The 23,563-nt window shown below is 57.5% G+C and overlaps 1 protein-coding gene across 3 annotated transcripts in view; it reads right to left on the bottom strand.

The window, feature by feature from the left end:
• DNAH17 (dynein axonemal heavy chain 17) overlaps positions 1 to 23,563 on the bottom strand; it is a 94,625-nt gene that overhangs the window by 36,003 nt on the left and 35,059 nt on the right. For all 3 annotated transcript variants that reach the window (XM_070773975.1, XM_019981371.2, XM_070773976.1), the window contains 24 exons: positions 22,232 to 22,480; positions 20,385 to 20,507; positions 19,085 to 19,432; positions 18,893 to 18,984; positions 18,361 to 18,487; positions 17,529 to 17,681; positions 16,123 to 16,248; positions 15,840 to 15,947; positions 15,199 to 15,330; positions 14,723 to 14,883; positions 13,930 to 14,086; positions 12,813 to 12,917; positions 11,069 to 11,226; positions 10,292 to 10,430; positions 9,920 to 10,147; positions 9,395 to 9,532; positions 8,419 to 8,551; positions 7,098 to 7,225; positions 6,229 to 6,377; positions 2,385 to 2,667; positions 2,127 to 2,300; positions 1,659 to 1,866; positions 1,073 to 1,238; positions 189 to 291 (listed from right to left, as the gene is read on the bottom strand). In XM_070773975.1, the coding sequence (XP_070630076.1) occupies positions 189 to 291; positions 1,073 to 1,238; positions 1,659 to 1,866; positions 2,127 to 2,300; positions 2,385 to 2,667; positions 6,229 to 6,377; positions 7,098 to 7,225; positions 8,419 to 8,551; positions 9,395 to 9,532; positions 9,920 to 10,147; positions 10,292 to 10,430; positions 11,069 to 11,226; positions 12,813 to 12,917; positions 13,930 to 14,086; positions 14,723 to 14,883; positions 15,199 to 15,330; positions 15,840 to 15,947; positions 16,123 to 16,248; positions 17,529 to 17,681; positions 18,361 to 18,487; positions 18,893 to 18,984; positions 19,085 to 19,432; positions 20,385 to 20,507; positions 22,232 to 22,480 (3,888 nt within the window). The remainder of the gene's footprint in view (positions 1 to 188; positions 292 to 1,072; positions 1,239 to 1,658; positions 1,867 to 2,126; positions 2,301 to 2,384; positions 2,668 to 6,228; positions 6,378 to 7,097; positions 7,226 to 8,418; positions 8,552 to 9,394; positions 9,533 to 9,919; positions 10,148 to 10,291; positions 10,431 to 11,068; positions 11,227 to 12,812; positions 12,918 to 13,929; positions 14,087 to 14,722; positions 14,884 to 15,198; positions 15,331 to 15,839; positions 15,948 to 16,122; positions 16,249 to 17,528; positions 17,682 to 18,360; positions 18,488 to 18,892; positions 18,985 to 19,084; positions 19,433 to 20,384; positions 20,508 to 22,231; positions 22,481 to 23,563) is intronic.

The raw sequence follows: 23,563 nt of genomic DNA, 5'->3' as shown, positions 1-23,563 counted from the left end.
TTTTCATTTGCTTAACCTGGCAGCCTCTCGACGTCCCCACGAATGTGCTGACATCCAAAAGACTGGGCCGTGCTCCAGGGAAAGCCAGCCTGCCGCCCCTACCACCCCACATCCATGCTCTCGTCCTCACTGGACAAATGAGCTTCGGACTCATGCAGCCCACCAAGACGAGTCCAGTTTCTGCCCACCTGAAGTCTGGGGTCGATGGTGAAGGACCCGGACGTGGGGTTCATGCACGCCACGTACTGACAGTTGTGGACGTCCTTCAGCGTCAGCTTCTGTCGGTCGTACCTTCGTGGGGAAGGCCAGCATCAAGCCCTGCCGCTGGCGCCCAGGAGCCACCCTCGGCACCCCACCCACCCCGGTCATGCCTTGCCTATGGTTTAAAAAAAAAAAACAAAAAAACCACCTTGGGACTTCCCTGCTGGTCCAGTGGCTAATACTCTGCACCCTCAGGGCAGGGGGCCCAGGTTCAACCCCTGGTCAGGGAACTAGATCCCACACAGCACAACTAAAATCCTACGTGCCAAAACAAAGATCAAGTATCGCGCACGTGGGAACAAGGCCTGCTGCAGCTAAATAAATGAATGAAAGAAAGTGCAAGTGAAGTCGCTCAGCCGTGTCCGACTCTTTGCGACCCCATGGATTGCAGCCTAAGAGGCTCCTCTGGCCATGGGATTTTCCAGGCGAGAATACTGGAGTGGGTTGCCATTTCCTTCTCCAGGAGATCTTCCCAAACAGAGATAGAACCCGGGTCTCCCGCAGTGTAGGCAGACACTTTACCGTCTGAACCACCATAAACCTCAATAAATATCGATTATATGTGAAATGGCCAACTGGACTTCATGCTGTAGAGAATGAGAAAATTTTTGAAATGGGAGGCAACAGGGTGGCTCATTGTGCAGGTCTGGGTGTACGTTTCAGCTCAACTGGGACTCCAGGGAGGCTGGCTAACCCCTCTGTGCCTTGACCTCTCCCCCTCCCCGGACCCCCCGGGCCTGAAGCCCCGTCAGCCCGCTCCTGTGTCCCAGCCCTGCCTCCCCACCCGTGGCAGACCCCTCAGCCCGCCTACCAGTGCCCGTGGTCCATGTGCTGTCGGATGAGGGTGTGGGGGGCCACTGTCCCATACTTGTCCACCTCGGGCATGTTCATGTCGTCGATGAAGTAGATCAGCTTCTTGGTGCCTGGCGGTCCGTAGTTCCGCCCTGATTTCTTCTCCAGCGGCTTTTCGAGAACCCCTAGAGAAGGGAATGGGGTAGCCCCCACGGTGCCTGGTCGATCCCAGAGGCAGTGGCCCAAAGGGTAGCCCTGGGGGCCACCGAGGATAGGCGGGTTAGACTCCAGCCACCCAGGGAAGGAAGGAGAGAGGGGTGGGCACCACGGGTCCCAGGCAGGAGTGCAGGAAACTTGTGTCCCATTGACCTTGGGCCACCCGAGACTGGCTGTGAGCTCCCTGTGGGATCTGGTACCCCCACTATGGGGACAGAGACCAGTGGGTGGGGAGCGTGGGAAGTGGAGAGGCAGCTGGTGAGCTCCCAGGGCTGTGGTGAGAAGGGATGGGGCAACTCGTGGTGGGATCGGGGGGCAGCACGTCAGACAAGAGTGACCGGGTGTGACCAGGCCAGGCAGTGAGCACCTGGGCTCGTCCTCGACCGTACCCTGCAGCATGGCCGAGGTCGTGTAGAAGTTGAAGGGCACGGCCTGCACCAGGTAGTCGTCTGTGCTCAGGCTGTCCAGCTTGTCCCCCATTAGCACCGACTTGCCTGTCCCCGCGTTCCCCACCAGCATGACTGGCCACGACTTCTCCATGAGCAGGTCCATGAAGTAGCGGATGCGGATGGTTTCTGTGGTGTGCACCAGTGAGGCCTGGTCGGGGGCAGAGAGGGGCGCGAAGATGTCGGGGGAGGAGCCATGACCTCAGACAGACCCAGGTCTCCAGGTCCCACCTCCGGACAAACCTACAGACCTGGGCAGTGCATTAAATCCCCCAGTCTCACGGAAAAGGTCCTACTGATGGAAACTGTTTGCCACTGGACGTCCCGATGAGAAGCATGGGGTGGGACTCTGGGTCCCGCTCCTCAGTCGTCGTCCATCGTCACTGTTCTGGGCCGTTTGGGGCCGTTTACCTGCAGCGGGACGTCGGGGTCCAGCTCGAAGGCGGGCACTTTGTCTGTCCATGGCAGGAACTTCTTGGTGTCAGGGTCTATGTAGTAGTCGAAGACCGTCCCCTGAGAGGGGAACTTGATCGTCTTAAATTCGTTGATCCACCACCTGCTGAACTCGACCCGATAATCTACAAGCTGTTGGGAGACAAAAATGAGGCTCAGAAAGGGCCCCGCCTGGAGGGATGCCGGGAGACTGCGCCCGGGCGGCCGGCTGCTCACCTGGTCCTGGAACATGGCCCCCCCGAAGGCCCAGAAGCAGGCGAACACGAAGTAGAGCTCATAGAGCTCCTTGGCGGAGTCGGGCGGCGCGTTCTTCTCGGTTAGGAGGCACTCCAGCAGGTAGAGGATCGTCTGGATGATGGTGATCTCAGGCACCGGCGTGATCTTCTTAAACCCGAAGCGGAGCTTGTCCAGGCAGGTGGGCAGGTACTTGTCGAAGAGTATCATCAGGTTGGCCTTCTCTGACTGCACCTTGCGCCTCTCGATCCAGCTGCTCACCACCCTGGGGAAGGCGGGAAGGTGCTGAAGGACCAGGCCACCGGGCGGGGTCCCTCTGGTGACCCTCCCCTTGCTGAAGGCTTCCACTGGTGCTCCTGCCTGGTGACAGGGCCGGTCCCGAGACCTTCAGAGGATCTGATGAGGGCGTGCTCTTTCCCCGGGATTCTAGCTGTGGGGTGCTGCCCACCTAGAACAACTAGGAGCCACGCTTCCTACCCTCAGATGTGGCCGATACTGAGGACAGTAGGGCTGCATATAGGAGGAGAGGGGAGGAAAGGATTCATAACATCATCTGGGGGACAGACAGGGAGGGGGTGGGAAGGGAAGAAAAGGAGAGGAGCAGGGATACATCGTGTTATTATCTGGACTCCTGGATCCAGCCATGCCTGAAGCATGCCTGGTGAATTGAGCCAGTTGATGCTTTTAGTGGAAGAGTCCAAACCAATACAACAGGCGTTCCTGGGAAGCCACGTCGCCTGGAGTGGGTTGCACAGAGGCGGTCCACCACGGCAGTGCGGGGTGTGGATTCTAGAGTCTGAGTGCCCGACTTGAATGGGCTCTTGTGTGGCCAGCGGTAGCCTCGGGTAAGTTACTCAACACGTCTGGGTTTCAGGTTTCTCATCCGTAAATGAGAGTGATGATGATAACTCCCATTTGGAAGGACTACCTGGGTTGATATTTTTAAGGCTCAGAGGACAGGGCCTGGTCCACAGTAAATGCTAAATAGGCGCCTGCTAAAAGCGTAGAGAGTGCTGGCCGATGAGCTCAGTGAGCTGTCATTTCCAGGATGCCCAGAGCATAAGCAGGAGGCTCACATTACCCAACGCAGCTTGCCTGCCCTCTGCAGACACGCCTTTCTGCAAGTGAGTGCGTGTTCTGGAAGCTCCGAGTCTCACTACATCCCCAGCAGATGAGGGAACCAAGAGTTCAAAACCTCTGCCCTGTTGCCCCTGGGTTAACTAGGTAACAGAGACGATTTTCAAACGCTTGACAAGCAGACACAGGCAAGCAAACACGTGCAGTTAAGAACTGAATTCCAGGTACACTAGGTCTTCAGAACGGAGACCAATTTGCAAATCTATACATAGACTGCCGCATTTGCTTCTATCTTGCAGGCGGATATATCAAATTTTAAATTTTGCCTTGTTAGAGACATTTAGTGCATGCAAATGTGTGTGCTGGCTTTGATCTGAAAAGCCAGCTCAGATATATAACACCAAGAGGCCAAGAGGCTCCCCTGTGGGCACCTGTCCTGTCCCCGGAGGCCATGGGACCCTTGGACTGTGCTTCACGTCCCCGTCCGGGATGGCTGCCCCTGCGGGAGCGCTGCTCTTCCTCTGGGGCTGGCTGGGGGTGCCCTGAGCTGGCTCTTAGCCTCTCCACTTCTCTCCAGCAAAACCCAGGTTTCCTCTTGGTCCCCAAGGAGCCACTCAGAGTCTCCTGGTCATTCCTCTGGAGCCCCAAGGACCACTCCCGGCCGAAGGGCGCGTCTCCTTCAGACCACTCAGTGCCCCTCCTCTGCCCACCCCTGCTGGTCTTCTGGCTCTTTCCTCCCCGCCCCTGCTGGGTGTCCCCCTGGGCACCCCTCGGCCCTGTCAGCTTCTTCCTGTCCCCCTGCATCTTAGCGGCTCCTGCTCGGACTTTGTTCCAGTTCTCTTGCCTTGTCTGCTGCCCACCCTGGAAAGATCCAGACATGTGACGTGGGAAGAGTTGGCGGCCCCTCAGAAGACATGTCCCCCTGCGGTCTGTGAATGTGGCCTCATTTGGGAAAAGGGTGCTTGCGGATGAAATCATTCAGGATCTCGAGGTCGAAACATCACGGATGAGGGTGGGCCCTGACCCACTGCCTGGCCCTTATAAGAAGGGAAATGATGACACACAGGTGTGTGCGGGGCGGGGGCCACCTGAGATTCAGAAAGTGGCCACCTCCATCTACCAGCCAAGCATTGCCGGCAACACTAGAAGCTGGGGGAAGAAGTCCCCCCCAGAGTTTCTAGAAGGAACCAACCCTCCCAATGCCTGGTTTCAGATCTCTGGCCTCCAGAAGCAGAAGAGGATAACCCTCCACTGTCTGAAGCTGCCTGGTTTGTGGTCCTTGGTCATGGCGGCCACAGGACACCAGAAAAGAGGGCGAACAGGTGATGCTGAAGAAGACGGCACAGTGGTGCCGGGTCTCGGCGGCCCCCGGGGCCCTGTGAGTCAGGCCAGCTCCAGTCCCACCCCTGCCAGGCCACGGCGCTTGAGCACCCCTCCAGCCCCGGCCTTGCTGTGTGGGGAGCTGGGCTCACTTCCCACCAGAGAGGCACACAGAGCACCAACTCTCCGCCTCCCCGGCTCCCCCTAACTCGCCTGCACCTGGAAACCCTCCCGCCTCTGCTCCGCAGCGCTTATCTTTCCCAGCTGCTTCAAGACTCATTTCCAGAAAGACCCTCCTTTCAAGGGTTTCCTCCCAGTTCCTGCTCCTCGAATTGCCACCTGGCTTCTGGTTCTGTCATGCCAGAAATCTGTTCTGCCTGAGTTAGCGGTCAGCTCCCAGCTGCCAAAATCCAGCGGCAACTTTCTGTCCTTGGCTCCTTGATGCTCCGGACGCGACCCTGTCGACCCTGCCTCCCCTCCTGAGGCTTATTCCTCCCTGGGTGTGCGGGAGGCCACCTTCCACCTGTTCCTTCTGGAAGCGCTTCCTCCCCACATGTCTTATCACTGGAGACCCAGTTTCCCCCGCACGGAGCAGCCTAGGGTCAGACACGCGGCAGGCTCACAGGAAGCACTGGTTGAAGGCGTGGATGGATGGATGGCTGAACGAGAGCAGCCACGGTGTTTCTCGCGAGCCTGTCAGTCCTGGAACGCTGCACCGGGGTTTCTACGTAAGACTGTGCAGGATGTCCTGGCATGTAAATGGCTAGCCATGGGTCCAAGAGCGAAAATGTACCTCCAACTTCAACGCCAAGCCTTCCTTTTCTCACGATTTCAAACGTTTCTCACATCCACCCCTCCTCCCCATCCCCAGTGGCCACCTGTCATCTGCTGGCATGAACTCTTCCCTCCACATCAGAGAGGGCCCCTGTGCCAGCCCCTAGGCTGGTCCAGGGCCGGTCCCTTCCTGCCAAGAGCATCTTGATGCTTCACGGTCCATCCGCCAACACCAGACTGCTACCCGTCCCTGGGAACCTCACACTCTTGCTCTGATGTGCCTTAAATGTTGGTTCTCACCTGAAACTCTTTCCACTCGGAAAGCTCCTTCTCCTCTGTGGGGGGGCGGGGGGTCAGCCCAAACTCTAGCTCCCCTAGGAAGACTTCCTGTCTCCATGACAGGCCCAGGCCCTCCCTTTCCATTTGCTTCATCAGCCGGCATGATGCAGTCCCTGGGCATGTCATCACTTATTCACATGTCTCTCCTGCATCCTCGCATTGCAGGGACCATGCTGCCCGAGGAGGGCCTGGCACACAGCGCTTACCGTATGAATGAATAAACGAGTGGATGAATGCGTGCCCAGGCAACACTGAAATACCACCACCCTTCCCTTTTTCTCTGCATAGTTTGAAGGAGAACAAAAGCCCAACTCACGGGTTCCAGCCCAGATCGGCAGGGTTGATGTACAGGATGCCGGCTCTGGAGACGGTGGCCGGTGTGGCTGTCCTCAGGTGGCTGATCTCAAACACCAGCCGCATGGTGCGGTTCAGGGGGATCCGCTCGTTGCTGGCCAGGGTGAGGACCTGGAGACGGATGCGGGCCTGTGGGTTTCAGCTGCAAGAGCGCCCTCGTCCCGAGGCGGCCACAGGACCCATCTCAGAGGAGGGGGGGGCCAGAGACACCCTCTGCACCCTGCCAGCCACAAACCGCTTCCCTAACCCAGCATCTCTCTGCCGTCCCAGATGTCAGCACGCCCTCCCACCCCAGGGCCATGGAGAGCACCCAGACGTGCATGGACCACGTAGGACTTCACTCTGGGGTTAAATTTGCCTTATCAAACCAGGACTCCTCCTCCCTTTCCTGGGGAACACTGGGGTTCCCTCCTCCACCCGATTGAGAATCATGTTCTTAAGCTGCTTTTAGACGATTCTTGATGTCGTCTGCACCTTCCAAGATATTAGCTTCCCCTCCTACGTGGTGCCACCCACCACGTGGTCAGGTAGGAACGCTCCCCGTGCCTGCACCCTTCACCCATGCTCCCCAGAGAGCATCTGAGCTGGCTTGGGCTCAGTGGGCCTACGTCCTGCAAGGAGTGTGCCTCGGGATGGGGGCTTCCCCCAGCCCCTCACCGTCTATCACACTTTGTGCAGAGCTCCAGACAGGCCCCCTCCTCAGTCCCCATCCACAGCGGGCCCTGTGTGCTGAGTGAGGCGGGCGAGACGTGTGTTGAATCCCACATGCTCCCCTGCCCCTCGTCACTGTGGTTCTGGGGGCTTGGCTCCGGGGTCGCGGGCCCCTCGCACCTTGTTGTCGTCCATGACGGTGTTGAGGGACTCGATCCACATGGGGTCTATGTCTCCATCCAGCACGATCCACTTGGGGCCGTCGTGAGTGATGTTGGCCAGGTCCCGCATGATGGTGGAGAAGAGGCCTGCGGGCGGCAGGGCTGCTCAGGCCTGGCTCTGGGCAGCACTCGCTCCGTGGGGGCGCTGACAGCACTCCGGGCACCCCCCGGGCTGAGACCCAGCCTGCCCCCTCCCGCGCCCGCCCAGCCAACCCTGGCCTCTCTCTCAAAGGTGGCCAGTGCCCTTCCCCAGAGGGACAGTGGACGCTCAGACGGGAGGGGACCTGGCTCACTTCCTGCCCTTCTCTTGACCCCAAGGCCCCCCTCCTTGATGCCTCCACCCCTGACCCTGCCCCACAACACCCCCCGCAAGTCTGGTCCATCCTCAGATTCGACAGCCCTATGTGGAGCGCCACGACCCCAACCAGTACCCCACCCCCTCACTCCTCACTCCCCACCTTTCTTCCTTCTGTCAGTAAAGGTTTGCTGAGTGCTCCTCAAGTTTCAGACTCAGAGCAGGGGGCTTGGGGACAGCCACAGTCCCCTGCCCACCCCACAGAACTTGCATTCCAGTGGAGGGGGGTGGGGGAAACACAAGATACACACACAGAAACACATACAGTGTCACGAAGAGAAAGCAGGGTGAGGGGCAAAGGACCCTTGCAGGGGGGAGACTGGAGCAGAGCCCCAGCCCGGCCCGGGAAGCGGGTGATGGAAGCTCAGGTAGGGTGGGGGAGCCCCCAGGAAGCAGGCACCCCTCCTTCCATCCGCTCCAGAGCCCCTTCCTCCCCCTGGGGCCCCTCTCTCTCCTCCAGCCCCTCATTTGTCCTTTCTCCAGTGTCCTGGGTTCTTTTTATAAAGCACAGACCTCGTCAAGGCCCTCCTCCAGGGAAGCAGCGTTCCCAGCCCCCGAGGCTCCGGCCTGTGTTTCCGGGCCCCGCCCTGCTCCATGGACCACAGTGTGGTGGCCCCGCTCGGGGCCGCTGTGCTGATGCTCACGTGTCCGTGGCTTCCCCACTTCCCCCACCTGGTGGAGTGAGCCGGCTGCCCTCTGTGATCTCCCTGCTCTCCGTGAGTGCCATCAGGATGCCCCGTGTGTATGCACAGGCCCCTGCCCCAGCTGGACCTGCCGAGGGTCTCCCTCGGGGGCCTGGCCACGGGTTCACTGCACGGAGCCCGGCTGAGCATCCACAACAAAATCGGCGGGCCGCGGACCCAGGCCTAGGACGCCGGCTCCGACCCCTGGTCCCCTTGGTCCCACGGGGGTCCTGCTCTGTTACCATCTTTCCACTCCCTGGTCGCCGGGTTGATGATGCCAAAGAGTTCGTCACAGGTGACGGCCTTGGGGTCCAGGTCCACGGCCACCGGCTTCCTCTTCAGGTTCTGGTAGGTCTTGTTCAGAGACCTGAGCACCTGCACCAAGGAGGGGCCACCCACGCGGGGCTCAGGGGCCGCGCCCCAGGCCCAAACCCCGCGCCAGGGCCCCCGTGCAAGCTCACAGGGCCTTTGAAGACCCACGGGCAGAAGCCCGGCCTTGGCCTGCTTTGCCCTGGAGACACGCAGGTGCGTTTGCGTCCCCCAGACAATACCCAGGGCCACGCCAGGCGCCCTGTGACCGCTCCTCTGTGCACAGCGGACAGCTGCTGTGCCAAAGCCCGGGAAAATTCCCACTGTTCCTGATAATACAAGTTATGTGTGCTCGCTGGGAAAAATTACCTGCAGCTCTTCCACCGAGAGAAGAGTTTTTAAGGACATTTGAGGAGGTTCACGTGGATATGTGTGTAGATACACACACATACATACATTCCTTTTTAGAGAACTGGCTCATACAGTTTCTGCTTTTTAAAAATAACTTGAAGTGAGCAGCCCTCATGTTACACAGTCTTTGGAGATGATCTTTAATAATAGCATAATTGTCCATCCTGTGGGTGTCTAGCTGAGCACTCGGCTGGTTTAGAATTTTCCGATGTTATGGGTATCGGTAATGCTGGCCGCCACCCTCTGCTTCCCACTGTGCCCCAGGCGATGGCAGGGGGCAGGAGGGTGGGGACTGGCTGCAGGCAGGTGGATGACCATCAAGGGGGAAGGGACGGAAGGAGAGGAGGCCCAGGAGAAGGGTCTCAAGGGGGGACCAGGGTCCCCAGCCACTCTGGGCCTCCTCGGCTGTCCCTGTCACCCGGCACAGCTCCCTTCCCAGCCCATGATGCTCTGCGGGGGCCCGGGGTGCCCTGGGCCAGGTCCCAGGCAGGCGCCTACCTGGGACTTGCCGCTGCCCGCGTTCCCGATGACAAACACCGAGTGCCGGACCTGTAGCAGCTCCTCCAGCTGCACCACCTTCAGCACGAAGCCGTCCTCTGCCTGCAGCTGCAGCTCCACGATGCTCTGCTTGATGACCTGGGTGGGGGGGGCAGGACGGGGTGCTGGGCCCGCCGGGCAGGACTGGGAAACCCCCGCCAGGGAAGAGACCAGAAGGGAACAGCAGCCCTGCCCATGGGGGTGTCCAGGTGCTCTGCCATGGGTGCTACTAAGACCCCCATGCGGGGGATAGGTTTGTCTGAAGCCCCTTCTGCTGCTTCTCCTGACCCTCCAGTATTGAGAAAGGGGCTGGAGAGGCAGCCTGTGGCTTCGGGACATTCCTCAGGGCAGACGGAGACATGCATGCGTGGCCATTGCCTGCTGGCAGGCACGGGCATCACCCCCATGTGGTACCTGCCACTTAGATGGTGGAAAGTGAGGTCCTCGGCAGCAAGGAGGCGCTGGTGGGACCCCAGCCATACCCACCTTCTCAAAATTCAGGTCCCGTTTCCGAGGCACATCCAGGGCGGGGAAGAGGTCCCCGATGAGCCCCATGAACACGGGCAGGTCGTCGGTGACGATCTTGGGGATATTGAAGTCCCTGAGCGCCCGCATCAGCACCTGGTCCTCTGCCCGGCTGGGGTCGCCCCTCTTCAGGGAGCCGGCCACCACCAGCACAGACTTGATGGCTCGCAGGCCCCAGTCGTAGTGATCCTGCGGGTGGGCATGAGCGTGCCACCTGACGTGCCAGGACCGAGGCTGGGGGGCTTCGCCAGGCCGTCTGGGAGGCAGCCCAGGCCGGCTGCATTTGTCATCCCTCCCGCCCCTGGCTCCGTGGGCCCCCAGACAGTCACACACCTGCTTTGACAGCAGCTCTTTGCACAAGGTGTAGAGTGTGATGAACTTCCTGGCCAGAAGGCGGGCTTCCAGAAAGCCCTCGGCCACCAGCATGATCTCGCATATCAGTTCAAAGTCGGGAACCACCATGGCACAGGGCCTGAGGGGTCCGGGGGGGTCTGTCTTGGCTTCTCCCCCTCCTCCATGCCTGCCCCCACCTGCCCCTCATGAGCTCACCACCTTCCAGGAGGACCACAGCCTTACTGGCAGAGACTCTAGGTGCAGAGCAGCTTCCCAGACCCCCTCCCCTCCCCTCGGCTCCCCTCCTGTCTTCACTGTTGCCCCCTTGCTCTGCACAGGGGTATCTCCGGGCCCTGCCCCCCTTTACTCAAATCCTCTGAGAGCCACCTCAGCGCTGCCTCTGCCCACCACCTTGTACCGATTGGCTGTGTGCATGCTCAGTCTCTCAGTCGTGTCCGACTCTTTGTGACCCCACGACTGTAGCCCATCAGGCTCCAAAGTCCATAGGATTTCCCGGGCAAAAATATGGGAGTGGGTTGCCATTTCCTTCTCCAGGGGATCTTCCTGACCCGTGGGCAGCTTATGCCTAAAATGGGACCTTCCTCTCCACCCCCTGGGAGTCAAAGAGTGGGAAGACACTGTCTGCTCCTTACAGAGGTCCTGGCCAGGTTGCCCCTCTCACCCAGGCCTTGTTTCCCATCCCTGCCTCCCCTAGCCCCCTCTGGGTTGACCCAGCCCTCCACAGCCGCTCTCCTGGGCCTTGCCCCCGCCGCACACCTGAACAAGGCCTTTAAGTTCTCTGGCAGCTCCGTGCGCCCGGCATACCCCGGGTTCATGGTGATGAAGATGCCGACGGTGGGGATGAGGCTTATCATCTCTCCCAGGAAATTAAACGTTTTCTTCTTGGCCCGAATTGCATCTTGGACACATTTTACCTAAACAGTTGGTACATAGATGGGTTCATGCGGGAATAGCTAACTCTGATGGGCTGGATGGAGCTTCGTTTGTGCTAAAGCGTGTGAATGGCTGTGAATTTGCAGAGGACTGTCCTGATCTTTTTTTTTTTTAATTAAACTTTGATACAATTGTAGATTCATGTGCAGTTGTTAAGAAAGAAAGAGGGGATCCCATGGGTCCCTCCCCGGCGCCCCCCAGTGGTGACCGCGGTGTGGCATCACCACCAGGACAGCGACCTGGAGATGACGGACATTTCCGTGACCTCAGGTGGAGTCACCCTTGACAGCCACCCCCACCCCTCTGCCACCCCACCCTCCCCTGACCCCCTACAATCAGTCATCTGCTCCCATTTCTGTGATTCTCTCTTTCATGAACCTTAGTAAGTAGGATGGTACAGTATGTAATCTCAGATGGGCTTTGGTCACTCAGCGAGACACCCTGGGGGTTCCTCCAGGTCAAGGCTAATCCTCGTTATCGAGTGACGTTCCGCCCCCTAGCCATTTTGTGAGTCTGTTCCTGCTCCAGCAGTGACCCGTGGGAGGGCTGATTGGTAGCCATCCCCACATCAGATACTCGGCATTGGGTGAAATCTGAATTCTGGGACTACTAGCTCTGCCTTTGACCCTTAGTGCCCGTTGAGCAGCTGCAAACCTCCAAGCCCCCACTGGAGGGCGCCCTGTTCCCACAGTTAAGACCTGCTCCGAGTCTGGGGCTCCCAAGCAAAGTCCAGGATTTTCCTGCCAGACTGGTCTGCGGTGCGTGCAGCTCACACCCCAACAGGGCGGGGCCTGGAGGGGGGGCCTGGAGGTGGGACCCCCCCCGCCCCACCCCCCACCACGTGGAGCGTCTCCTGATGTTCTATTCCAGTTCTTGCTCCTCCACTTCAGTTCACAGAGCTCTGCACAATTTTCCCAGGGTCTGTGCACCGACTTCGGGGGTTGAGGGGTCCCCAAAGCAGCAGTCAGCACTGCCAGAGAGTCCAGGGGTGCTGACTGCCCCATCTTCCTTTTGCCTTACTGGCCTCTGGTCTCAGGGCTTGGGGATAGTTCTTTGTCTACACCAAGAGGGAAACAGCAGTGGAGGAGGCCAGCTACCTGCACTCACCCCTAATCCTGCCAGCAAACGCATTCTACAGATTAGACAATGGAGGCATGGAGAGTTTAAATAGAGCCCAGAACCAGGCAGTCCTGCACTCCATCACGGGTATTCCCCAAATACCTGGGCACACTTCCTCCCTTTCTCCCAGCACTCTTGTCTAATGGACAAGCTCCTATGCATACTTCAATGCCCAGCTCCATTGGGAACTGAAACGAAGCCCTCTGTCCTGGACCCTAGGCAAAACTGACTATCCCCCAATCTGCATTCAGTGACAAGTTTGCTGTGTCTGACCCTTCTGTGTGCCCCACCAGACTGCGGGCCCCCGAAGGACAGGGCTGGGGTCCCGCTCACCTCTGTGCCATACCCCCACTCAGGCTGACCTGACCATACCGGGAAGCTGACGAGCCCCGATGCGGGAGGGCAGCGAGTTCCCGAAGGTGACCCAGAGGCCGCACGGGGGCCCTACCTGTACAGCAATCACGGACAAGACCTCCACAGAGATCCGATTAAACTCGTCAAAGCAGCCCCAGGCTCCGGTCTGGGCCAGGCCCTTGTAGATGTTTCCGCAGGACTAGGAAAGGTGGCGGGGAGAAGTGGGCACTGGGGAGTCCTGCCAGGGGCCCCCGCTTGCCCTGTCAGCTCCTGCCCAGGTTGGGGGTCAGGCTTGGGAACTTTGGGGTCCCCGGGAGGCTAGAGGCAGGCCGTCCCCTCCCTGGAAGAGTCAACATGGGGCCGGGTGCCAGGAAGAGCCCAGGTCCTCCCTGCACTGAAGGCTTTGCCTGGACTCAGATAAGGCCGTTTGTGTAAAATTCACCCTGGCATTTTCCACTAGCACACAAGGAGGGGCCTTCCCTCTAAGGTGGAGGAGATGGACTCAGGCCCTTGAAAGATAAAAGGGATGATTCTTCAGTGTTTACACACAGGATTCCTTCTAGGAGGATCCAGCTTCAGATTTCACTTCTCTAAAACCCAGGAGGTTGGTGTGGGCTGTGGCCTTCACCGTCAGAGGGGGCAGCTGTCCCCACCCTCAGCCTCAAGATGGGGTCTCCTGGACTGTGGGGATCCCATGGGGATGGGGCGGGGAGGCCCCAGGAGGCCATGTTCATGACCTCAGTGGCTCCCAACCCTTCGCACCAGAGGCTGCTTTGACCTGACCTCCACGGTCTTCTTTCCTGGGCCCTTTAAGAACTGTGGCTGTGCCACAAAGCCTTTGACCGCAGGGACCTGGCCCCTCCGCAGGGGCCACCCCCCACACCCTGCCCCCTCGGAGGCTCTCACTCTCTCTGGTACCCCCAGTTGCTGGGACAAGCTTGGGATGTAGGTTGGGAGGGGTTGCCTCCCTAGCAGGGAAGGATGTTTGGAGCCGGGTGTTCCATCTCTGGGGTCGCACAGAGTTGGACACGACTGAAGCGACTTAGCAGCAGCAGCAGCAGCTTGTCCACCCTGGGATCCTCCACCAGACACGCTGGTCATGCCCAAGAGGCCAGCCAGCAGTGTCCACCCATCCAGCGGTCACTTGGGGAGTGTTGGCTGCGGCCTCCTGGGGGAGGGGACTCCAGGTCCCCTGGACGTGGGGTGGGTACCTTGTAGTCCATCTGCTCGGAGCAGTTGAAGACGTACACCATGGTGCCCAGGGCTCTGCCCAGGTCCTTGGTCGTCTCGGTCTTGCCAGTCCCGGCGGGGCCAGCAGGAGCTCCGCCCATGATCAGATGGAGGGACTGGGTCAAGGTTATGTAGCATCTGTAAGGGACATCCAATCACCCTGTGGGTGGCAACCCCAGGGCTGCCCACTTTCTTTTACTGTGGGTCGGTGACAGCCCCTGAGCCCCAAGGTGGCACCAAAGGGAGCTCAAAGGGGCAAAGGAGGGCTTGTGTTGTCACCAAGGAGCAAACGCCATCCCGCTGGAGCAGACACTACGTGAGGGCTGAACCAGCCGTGGCACTAGGGGTACAGGGGCGGGAAGGAACGCTATGTTGCCCGTCCAATGGAACAGCCGCATCACAGGTGCTGAGGATCTGGTCTGAGTGCTTTTTGGTGTCACGTGATTCACTTGACCCTCGACAAGCTGCTGAGGATTTATAAAACATCATCCCCATTTTACAGGCCCTCAGAAAGGCTAAGCAACACCCCTAAGGCCAAACAGCCAAGGTCAGAATGAAGGAATAAGGTCTCGGCTCCAAGGCTGGGTGCCTGGCAGGTAGCAGAACTGAACCTGAACGCAGGTCCCCCAGCCCAGACGCCCGCATCCGTCAGCCTCAGCAGGGGACATTTGGGTCTGACGGTGCAAGGACACGTGGGGAAGAGCCCAGAGAAAGGGTGCGATTCCCTCCCCTGCGTTGTTCGCGGCCAGGCGGGAAGGCGGCCGGGGCCCTCACCTGTCCGTGAGTGGGGTGATGACCAGCCGCGGGGTGTTGCCCAGGTACTCATATGAGTACTGGATCTGGGCGTCACAGATGTTGGCAAAGCAGTGCTTCTTCTCCTCGTCCCAGCGGTGCCGCAGCTGGGACTGCCAGGTGAAGGCCTGGGAGCTCTCCACCTGCGGGGGGAGCAGGCTGGCTTGCCTCCAAGCAGTCCTTGACCCCGGGGTGCTTCCAGCACCCCGCCCCTCCCCAGGTGCCCCCATCAAGCCTAACACCGCCCCCACTGCTGAACCAGGGGCACTTCTGATTGGGCTGCTCGTCCAGTGGCTCACCAGGGGTGAGATTAGGGGTGCAGAACGGGGTAGCCGCTGCCTGGAGAAGTGTCCCCCCGCCCCGCTGAGGAAGAAGCAGTGACTGGGGTGGGGGATGTGGGCTGGAGTCCTGAGCCCCAGGCCCCCACCCTGGTTCCTGGCCCCTCCAGGCACCCATGCCTTGGCGGTGATCATCTTGGCCACCACGTCCCGGGCGTGGACATCGATGGTACAGATGGTCATGATCTTCATTCTGTCCCCTGCACTGAGGTTTCCAATGAGCAGAGTGATGAGCGCGTTGAGCTGGCTGATCTGTGGGAGCAAACATGCCTCCCTCGCACACGGCTCCCCGGGTGGCCTCAGGGGTGGCCTCCGGGCTGGGCGGGTCCCCCTGGGCACTCGGGAACTGCCCCTCCCCCATGGAATATCAAGAAGTCACTAAAAATGGTGTCGATGAAGATCTGATGTCATGAGAGATGGCAGACAGTAAGTGAAAACAGGATTTTAAAGCCACTTGGATAGTTGTGTATTTTTGCCTAGGAACTGATTATATGTACACTAGGTTAGCTAAGAATCTGTTGACAGGGTTATATCTTTCATTTTAAACATTATCTTTGGTTTCTAAATTTCTAACCAAGAATCTGTCAAAAAATCAAATCGAAATAGAGAATTAAAGTCATGTATTTCTGAAACAGTTACTCCTGGGCAGAACAGCTGTTGCCAATATTTGGCTGCTTTTGACTCAGAGAAATGGCAGGGGCACGAGCCAGGACCTCACAGAGCAAGGTGCTTAGGACAGACACAGGGTGGGCGGGACACACCTGCTTCTTGTTGTAATCTTTGATGGCATTTTCGTAGCCTTCCTCCAGCCTGGCAAACGCCAAGCCCACCTCGGTGGCCCACCAGATTTGGGTGCACGTGAGCGCGATCTGGAAACAGAGGGGGCCCCAGTACCCCGCCACGTGACCACCTTTTTCTGTCTGACGGAAGAGTTCACACCAGTTAAGGTGGCTCTTCGCCACCGGACTGTGGCTAACCCAGGACGGGTGAGCTCCATCCACCCCTCCCCGCATTTCAGAGCTGCCCCGTCCACCCAGCTCGGACCTGGGCGGGGTAGTCAAAGATCCACTGCTCCCTTGGCTTCTCCTCATAGGTCACCACAGCTTCGGGGATCTCGTGGCGGAGCGTGGCACACATCCTGTCCAGCACCCGGTTCAGCCAGACCTCTACCTGGGGACGGAGCCACGGGGACCAGAGAGGGTGAGCATGTCTCATCCGATGACTTGCTCTGACATTTACGAAATCAATTACCACTTGTCCTCATCCGTATCATCATTCCAGGGGTAGAAATGCCCAGGTTTTCTGAGCGGTAAGAATGCCCTGCTGGAAAAATGTGTTCAGCAAGCCTCGCTGTACCCACAAAACTAGTTGCATTGGGCTTTCGTGTGCAATCACTGTGTCTAAACACAGAAGGGATAGGGAACGAGAGAAAAAGCTAGAGAAGACAGTCTGTGTCTGAGCCCACGAAGTAGTGCTGATGTTCCGGGACAGGGCATCTGTCCCCCGGGCCCTGCTGCCCCCTGTCCCAGGCGGATTCTGACCAGCAGAGCCCCACTTGTCCTCAAGGGCATTCTTTGTCACGCGGACAAACTGGCTGATGACCCTTGCGTGTATTTTGAAATACAAACCTTCAACTAACTGCCACCAGGGGGAAAATACCTGAATGGGATAATCAGGTTGGTTTTTCTTTTAAGCTATTGATAGAAGCACAGTGCAGGCTGTAGTTCAGTGGTTATGTCTGTAAGTGGTTAAGTGTGGGAAGTGTCTGAACAAACCGATGAATGGATCCTGCGTCACCCTGTCCGGCCAGGCACTCTGAATTCAACTTGTTGGAGCTCGAGTTTTCTCGCGTGAGATTTTTAATGCCCCAAGCCAATTTACCTCCAAATTACATTTTGCTTAGGCAAAATGTAAGAATTGATTTGGATGCTTGAATAATACTTGGGCAAAAAGATGGGGGAGAGGGCAGCCAGGAAGCTTGCTGTCAGCAGAAGGGAGAAGCCTCCTGGGCTGGGGAGGTGGGACTGGGGCTGGGCTGCCCAGGGTAAGAGGAGCCCTCTGCTAAATATGGAAGCTGTAAAGCCCATCATGCTGAACAGGGATGAGACCTTGGCAGGTGTGCAAGGCACCCTCCAAAGTGGCCCCCTTGGCATTAATAATAATAAAACGATGAGGATTTAAGGGCATTAATAAATCTGTTCTCTCCCTCCCTTTCCCCCTCCCTCCTTTCTCCTTCCTTTCTTTTCACGGGTCACCTCAGACTGCATAGGTAAGGCTGTGCAGGGACTCCTATAAAGACGTCCCTTAAGCATTTGTTCTGCAAGGCTGAGAGAAGAGGAGAGAGGGCTGGCCACGGGCTGCTGCTGACAGCCTGTCTGGCCACGCGGTCCCGGTCACGGGGCACCACCATCCCCAGGGCAGTGCTCTGCGCGTCCCGCGGCGGCTCGCACCTGCCCCGAGAGGTTGCACTCCTGGTCAAAGTCCACATACTCGTCCTCCTTGCTATACATGCCCAGGCCGAACTTGAGCGGCTTCCCACTGGCGTCCAGGCGGAACTTCAGTTTACACAGGCTGTCGAAGAGCTTGGACAGATGGCGGCTCACCTGGATTTCAGGGTCGGAGGGGGAGGACATTGGATTTTGCAACCCAGGGGCTCACAGGTGGATGCCCATGGCCTGGGTCTCCCTTGGGTGGTCTTAAGCATCATTTTTTTTAAATTTATTCTCCCCCCTCCCCGACCCCCCACCTCTGGGATGCTGATTAAACACACTTCACCAACAAAGGAAACAGCAAGCGCTGCTCGGCAGAATCTTCTGAATGTCTGTTTCTTCTCTTCCCTGAGAAGGTTCTGACCCAGGGGGCACGGGGCCTATGCCCCTAAGTCAGATGCTCAGAACCTAAACTGTGGGCCGCCTTGGGGCTCCCATACCGTGCATCTGCAACCCCATGATTAGAATAAAACACGGTCCCCTCCCTTTGCCCGGATGCTCGCCCTTCTCTCTTTTAGAAGAGGAGCCTCGCGGGACCTTTTCCTCCCGGTGTCTGGGGTTTGGCAGGATGAGCAGCATGTGTCTTAGAAACGGGCATCTCGCCCATTTTCCAGAGCACAATGATGGCGCTCAGGGAGGGAAGGGCGGGCTCTGAGAGCGGTCCCGGGTCCTTCTGTCACGGCCCGGCCCCTGGGCGGTTTCTGGTGTGGACCACCTCTCGGACACTCCAACATCCCGGGGCCACCCGGACATGGGGCCTGGCACCCCTTCGGACCATCAGGGGCCCGCCTACCTCCACGGGGTCATTTCCGTTGGAAAGAATGTCCAGGAGGTCAGCTGAAGAGACAAAGTAGAACCTGGGGAAAGCCAGTCTTTTTGTCTCTAAATATTCGGCCAAGGCCTTTTCGCACACAGCCAACCTGGGGGCAGGGAACGAGGCTGCTGAGTCCTGCTCGACAGAAGGTCTCTGCCAGCCCATCCTTCCACGCACTGGACAGACGACCCTGGAGACGCTCAGGCCGTTCCCAGCCCCAGTTTGATTCAAATCTTCCAAGCGGACACGCTCTTTCTCAGCCAGCCCCCGCACTTGTGGACGTCGCCAGGCAGGAGGGGCTACAGTTGAATCTCTGCCATCGTGCCTTCCTCTGAGGCCAAAGCAGTCTCTGTGGCTAGGGTGGCAGGAAGTGGCAGGTGCTTCCAGGGAGGGGATGTGTTAACCCACAACCTGGGGCTTTCCTGGCCTGGCCAGCGGGGTAGCGGGGAAGGCACATGACTCGGGTTTCTGCCACGGTGAAGCCCCTTGTCTGGACAGGTATGGGACCCACCTCTTCTTCAGGTCCTCAAGTTTGTCATAGAGGCCAGGTTTGTTGGTGGCTTCAACCACATTGGGTGTTTTCACTGCGTCTTCCATCAGGGCCTGGGAGGAGAGAGGGACCGCCATGGCACCACAAGCCCTGTTTGCACCAAGGGAGCCATTTCCAAAAGTGCCCAGGCAGGAGCCAGAGAGCTGTGCTCACCTTGAACTCGATGTCGATGTCATCAAAGCGCCTGGAATCCTCTGGCAGCTGGGCCCGTATATCTTCGGAACCAATGAAAATGCTCTCCAGGTGGCTCCAGGTTCTCTGGACCTCAAACCAGATGGAGATGACTGAGTCCGCCGTGGACAGCTTCTGCTGCCAGCTGGTCACCTCCTTCAGGAAGTGGGACAGGTACTTGGACATCATCAGGTTCTGAAGCTGCACCTGGTTGTCCTCCAGCGTCTCCACCAGCACCTCGTCTGACTTGAGCATCATGGTGCCCGTCCGTGGGTGCGGCTCGTGCTCAAACTCCATGGTGGACCACGTGCTGTCCAGGGCTTTCAGCACCTTTCGGAGGAACAGGAACCGGGTCAGCGAGAGTCTGGCAAGAATCACTGACGAGGACCCAGAGTTTCCTGGGACGTGGAAGGAGGCCCTGCTCTCAGAAAGCCAAAATGTTCATGCCAACATTATTCACAGTGGCCAACAGATGGAAGCAACCCCAATGTCCCTCGGTGGGTGAATGGGTGGACAAAATGTGGAGTGTTCATGTAATGAAATATTTGGCTATAAAAAAGAATGACGTATGGACACGTGCTACAACACGAAGGAAACTTAAAAACATGCTCAGTGAAAGAAGTCAGACACAAAAGCCGACATTATTATGTTTACATGTATATGAAATGCACAGAAAAGGCGAACCTATAGAAGCAGTAGGTTAGAGCTGGGATGGGGGGAGGTGTGAGAAGACAGGAGATACTAGCTAAAGGGTCTGGGTTTCATCCCTTTTTGAGGAGATGAAAATGTCCTAAAATTGACTAATTCTAACATGTGATGGCTGCACATTTCTGTAAATATGCTAAAAGCCATTGAACTGCACACTTTAAATGGGTGAATGGGTATGTGATTTATAGCTCAATAAAGCTGTTAAAAAAAGAAAGCAAGCCCAACTGTGACCATTCAAACTCAAAAAACAGGTGAGGAGAGAGGTTTGAACTGCAAAGGACTCCTCCAGCATTTTCCTGTGTCCTGGAATGGCCCTAGGTACCAGCTGATGGCCAGCCCTCCTGACCACTGCCCACCCCGCCCCGGCCCCATTCAGCTTCTCAGAAGGCTGAGGCTGAGGCAGGACAGACCACACACGAGGGTGCTTCATGGAAAGAGAGGAGAGTTCAGTCAGGCGTCAACTGGTGGCGCGTTAGTGTCAACCCTACGTCAGCACATTCGACAGGCGTCAGGCTGGGGGGTCGGTTTCAGCATCGTCCCGTATAAAATACACTTCACTCTCAACAAAGGATACCTTCTCCATCCCAGACTCCTTCACGGCCTTGTCGACAATGTTTCGGACCTCATCCTCGTATTTGTGCAGGTTCAGCTGGAGTAAATCTGCCAGGGTGGTCTCATCTGACATTTCAAATTTCACCTGCAGAGGAAAACAATAGGCACATTTCACATTCGGTCACATGTTCTCCAGTTGAGGGACACCTTTGTCCTTCATGTAGAGGCTGGCGAGGGAGGAACCCAGGCCACGAAGCGGGTGTTGGGAGCTCCGTGACTTGGGCAGACACTCCTCCGGGCCTCTCCTCCCTGTAAAGCTGGTAGCAACAGAGCCCACCAGTAGTGGGTTGAAGAGTGTCCTCGCAAACTCATGTTCATCTGGACTTCAGAATGTGACTTTACTCAGAAATAGAGTCTTTGGAGCTGTTAAGGATCTTGAGATGAAATCATCTCGGGTCAACTGCACAGAGTCTAAACCTGATGGCAGGTGTTTTTATCACAGAGAGGAGAGGGAGGTTTGAAATGCAGAGGAGGCCATGTGACCGCGGAGGCAAGGATGCGTCAGACGTGGCCACAAGCCAAGAGCCGCCTGGGACCACTGGAAGCTGGGAGAGGCAGGGGAGGGTCCTCCCCTAGATGTCGGAGGGATCATGGCTCTACTGACTCCTTGACTTCCAGTTTCTGGCCTCCAGGGCCACGAAAGAATACATTTCTGTGGTTTCAAGACCCCCATCATGTGGGGCTTTGTGACCGCAGCTGCAGGACCCGATCCATCTGGGGAAGCTGCCGGGTTAGTAACAGGTGTGGCTGCGTTACAGGTACTGTTACTCTGGTAACAATAGCAGGTAATTGCATGGTGTAACCCAGTCTTCAAATCTTTCTCACTGTCACATAGACATTTCCAAGCCTGAATTCCAAGCCTGCCACAAAAAACTGGTTTGACCAACTGATGGAATTGAGTGTTTCTCAATCACGGTTGGGAAAATACCTGCCCAGGTCTCAACAAGTTCTCAGTGGTGCCCAATTCCTGGGACGTTTCTGTTATTTGTTGATCACTGCCCAGGGGTCTCTCCCAGGCCCTGGATGGGGTACATGAGCCTGCTGGCCAGTGGCCTCAGTACTCGAGACAATCCCTTCTGCTCACCTGTTTCTCCCCTCCCCTCCCCAAGGTCCAGGCCACACCCCACGTGCTCCTGATGCTGGTCCCATGATTCCCTAACCAGGGAGGTGGCTACCTCCTCTGCAGTCCTAGAACTGCCACTGAGCACCCAACTCGGCCTCCCAAACACCATGGCCTGTGTTCTTTCTTCTGCTACTGCCCTGAGAGCAGGGCCCGTGCCCTCAACCTCTCTGCTTCCTTGACATCTACGGGGGGGCCTCTGCAGAGTAGCCGTTCCATAGAGTTTTGTTCAATGTTTGCTGACAGTGGGGATGGTCCTATTCGCCTTCAGTGAGTGTCAAGGCCAGTGCCCCTCCCACTCCTCACTTGGGAACATCCCTGGGAAAATTTCGGTGCTAGGACCCTGTGCTCCTGGGGTACATGGGGGGACCCGGGACTATTCCTCCACCCCAAACTTCCTGAGCCCCGTGGACATTCACTGTTCATGCTACAACCAGTACTGGCTGCATAATTTGCAGGGCCTGGTACAAAATGAAAATGATGGGATCCCATGTGCAAAAGTTATTAATTAAGGAAATCAAGGTGGCGACAGCAGAGCCTCTAACCCAGCTTGGGGCCACCCTGAGCCCGGAGCCCTGTGTGATGGCCTGGGGTGCGCATGCGTGAAGCCAGCTTTGCCAGTGTCAGCCCCCGACGCCCGCAGTGAGTTCCCGAGGAGCACTGCCCTCCACCCCTGCATCAGTGTGTACCTGGGTGGCCTGCATGAGCTGCTGCCAGTGGCGGTCCCGGATAGCGGGGTTCTGCAGCTCGCTCACGGCACGCAGGGACGTGATCATGTTCTTCACGGTGTTGTCCAGCCCCACGAAAGCATCCCAGCTCTTCATCTCCTTGTCCAGGGACCTCACGTCCTTGGCGAACTTCTTACAGTCTATGTCCATCTGCTCCACGTTGATGTTCTTCCACTTGGTGGTCTTCCAGTCGTCGATGCTGGTGTTGACCTGAGGTGGGAAAACGCCCACTGACTCCTCTACAGGTTCAGGAAGGCACCCGTGCCACCTTCCTGGCATTGCTCTCGGACGGAACAATCCAATGAGGAGTCTCCAGCACTAAGGACAGAGCTTGGTAAAGTGACCGGATACAGGGGGGCAAAAAGAACCCCAGTTCTACCATGACTGATTCAACTTAAAAGTCAGCAGTTAAGAGAGATTTTGGCAAAACATGGGCTTTGTCACTGCTCACCAGGATCTTGTTCTGTCCCATGTCTTGCTGAGGCCACAAAAGTTGCCCCAACCAATGGAATGAGGATGACACCTGTCACTTGGGGGCAGAGGCCCTGAGCTGCCAATGCTGAGCCCACAGTTCCCTCTACCTGCCTCGGCGGGTGTGGACACACGCACCAAGCTGAAGGTTTGCCTGGAACTGGAGTGTGGACTTGGCATGAACGAAAACTACATGTCTGTGGTTAACTACACAAAGATTTTGTGTTTTAGGGCTGTTTGTTACTGCAGAGTAACCTAGCTTACTAGTTGTTGTTTAATCACTAAGTCTTGTCTGACTCTTTGCAACCCCAAAGACTGTAGCCCACCAGGCTCCGCTGTCCATGCAGTCTCCCAGGCAAGAATCCTGGGGTGGGTTGCCATTTCCTTCTCCAGGGGATCTTCCTGATCCAGGGACTGAACCCAGGTCTCCCTCATTGGCAGGCGGATTCTTTACTACTGAGCCACCAGGGAAGCCCAACGTAGCTTACACGGACAAAGATACACCAGAGGAAATTCCACTCATAACAGGATGAAACAAGACACAGGAGGCACTGGGGGACCACCCTACCAAGAGTGGAGGCGGAAACCCAAGAAGCTCCAGTCTTGAATTCGGGGTGGGCTGAGAATGGCTTGGGAGTTGCATGGGAGTCCTCGAGAGGGCCAGAGGTTGCTGACAGAGGCTTGGGGCAAACCAGCCTGATCTTGGTAGACGTTCTTGACAGAGAACGACCAACAGTTGGGGTGCTGACAAGAGACGGACTCTGCAAATCCCGAGACTTGAAGCATTAATCCCCACAGAAATCGATGGCCCTTTCTGGTTGA

This window comes from Bos indicus, chromosome 19 (assembly GCF_029378745.1).
Source record: "Bos indicus isolate NIAB-ARS_2022 breed Sahiwal x Tharparkar chromosome 19, NIAB-ARS_B.indTharparkar_mat_pri_1.0, whole genome shotgun sequence".
Taxonomy (NCBI): Eukaryota; Metazoa; Chordata; class Mammalia; order Artiodactyla; family Bovidae; genus Bos; species Bos indicus.
The sequence above is the reverse complement of the archived record's forward strand: the minus strand, read 5'-3'. Positions and strand labels throughout refer to the sequence as shown.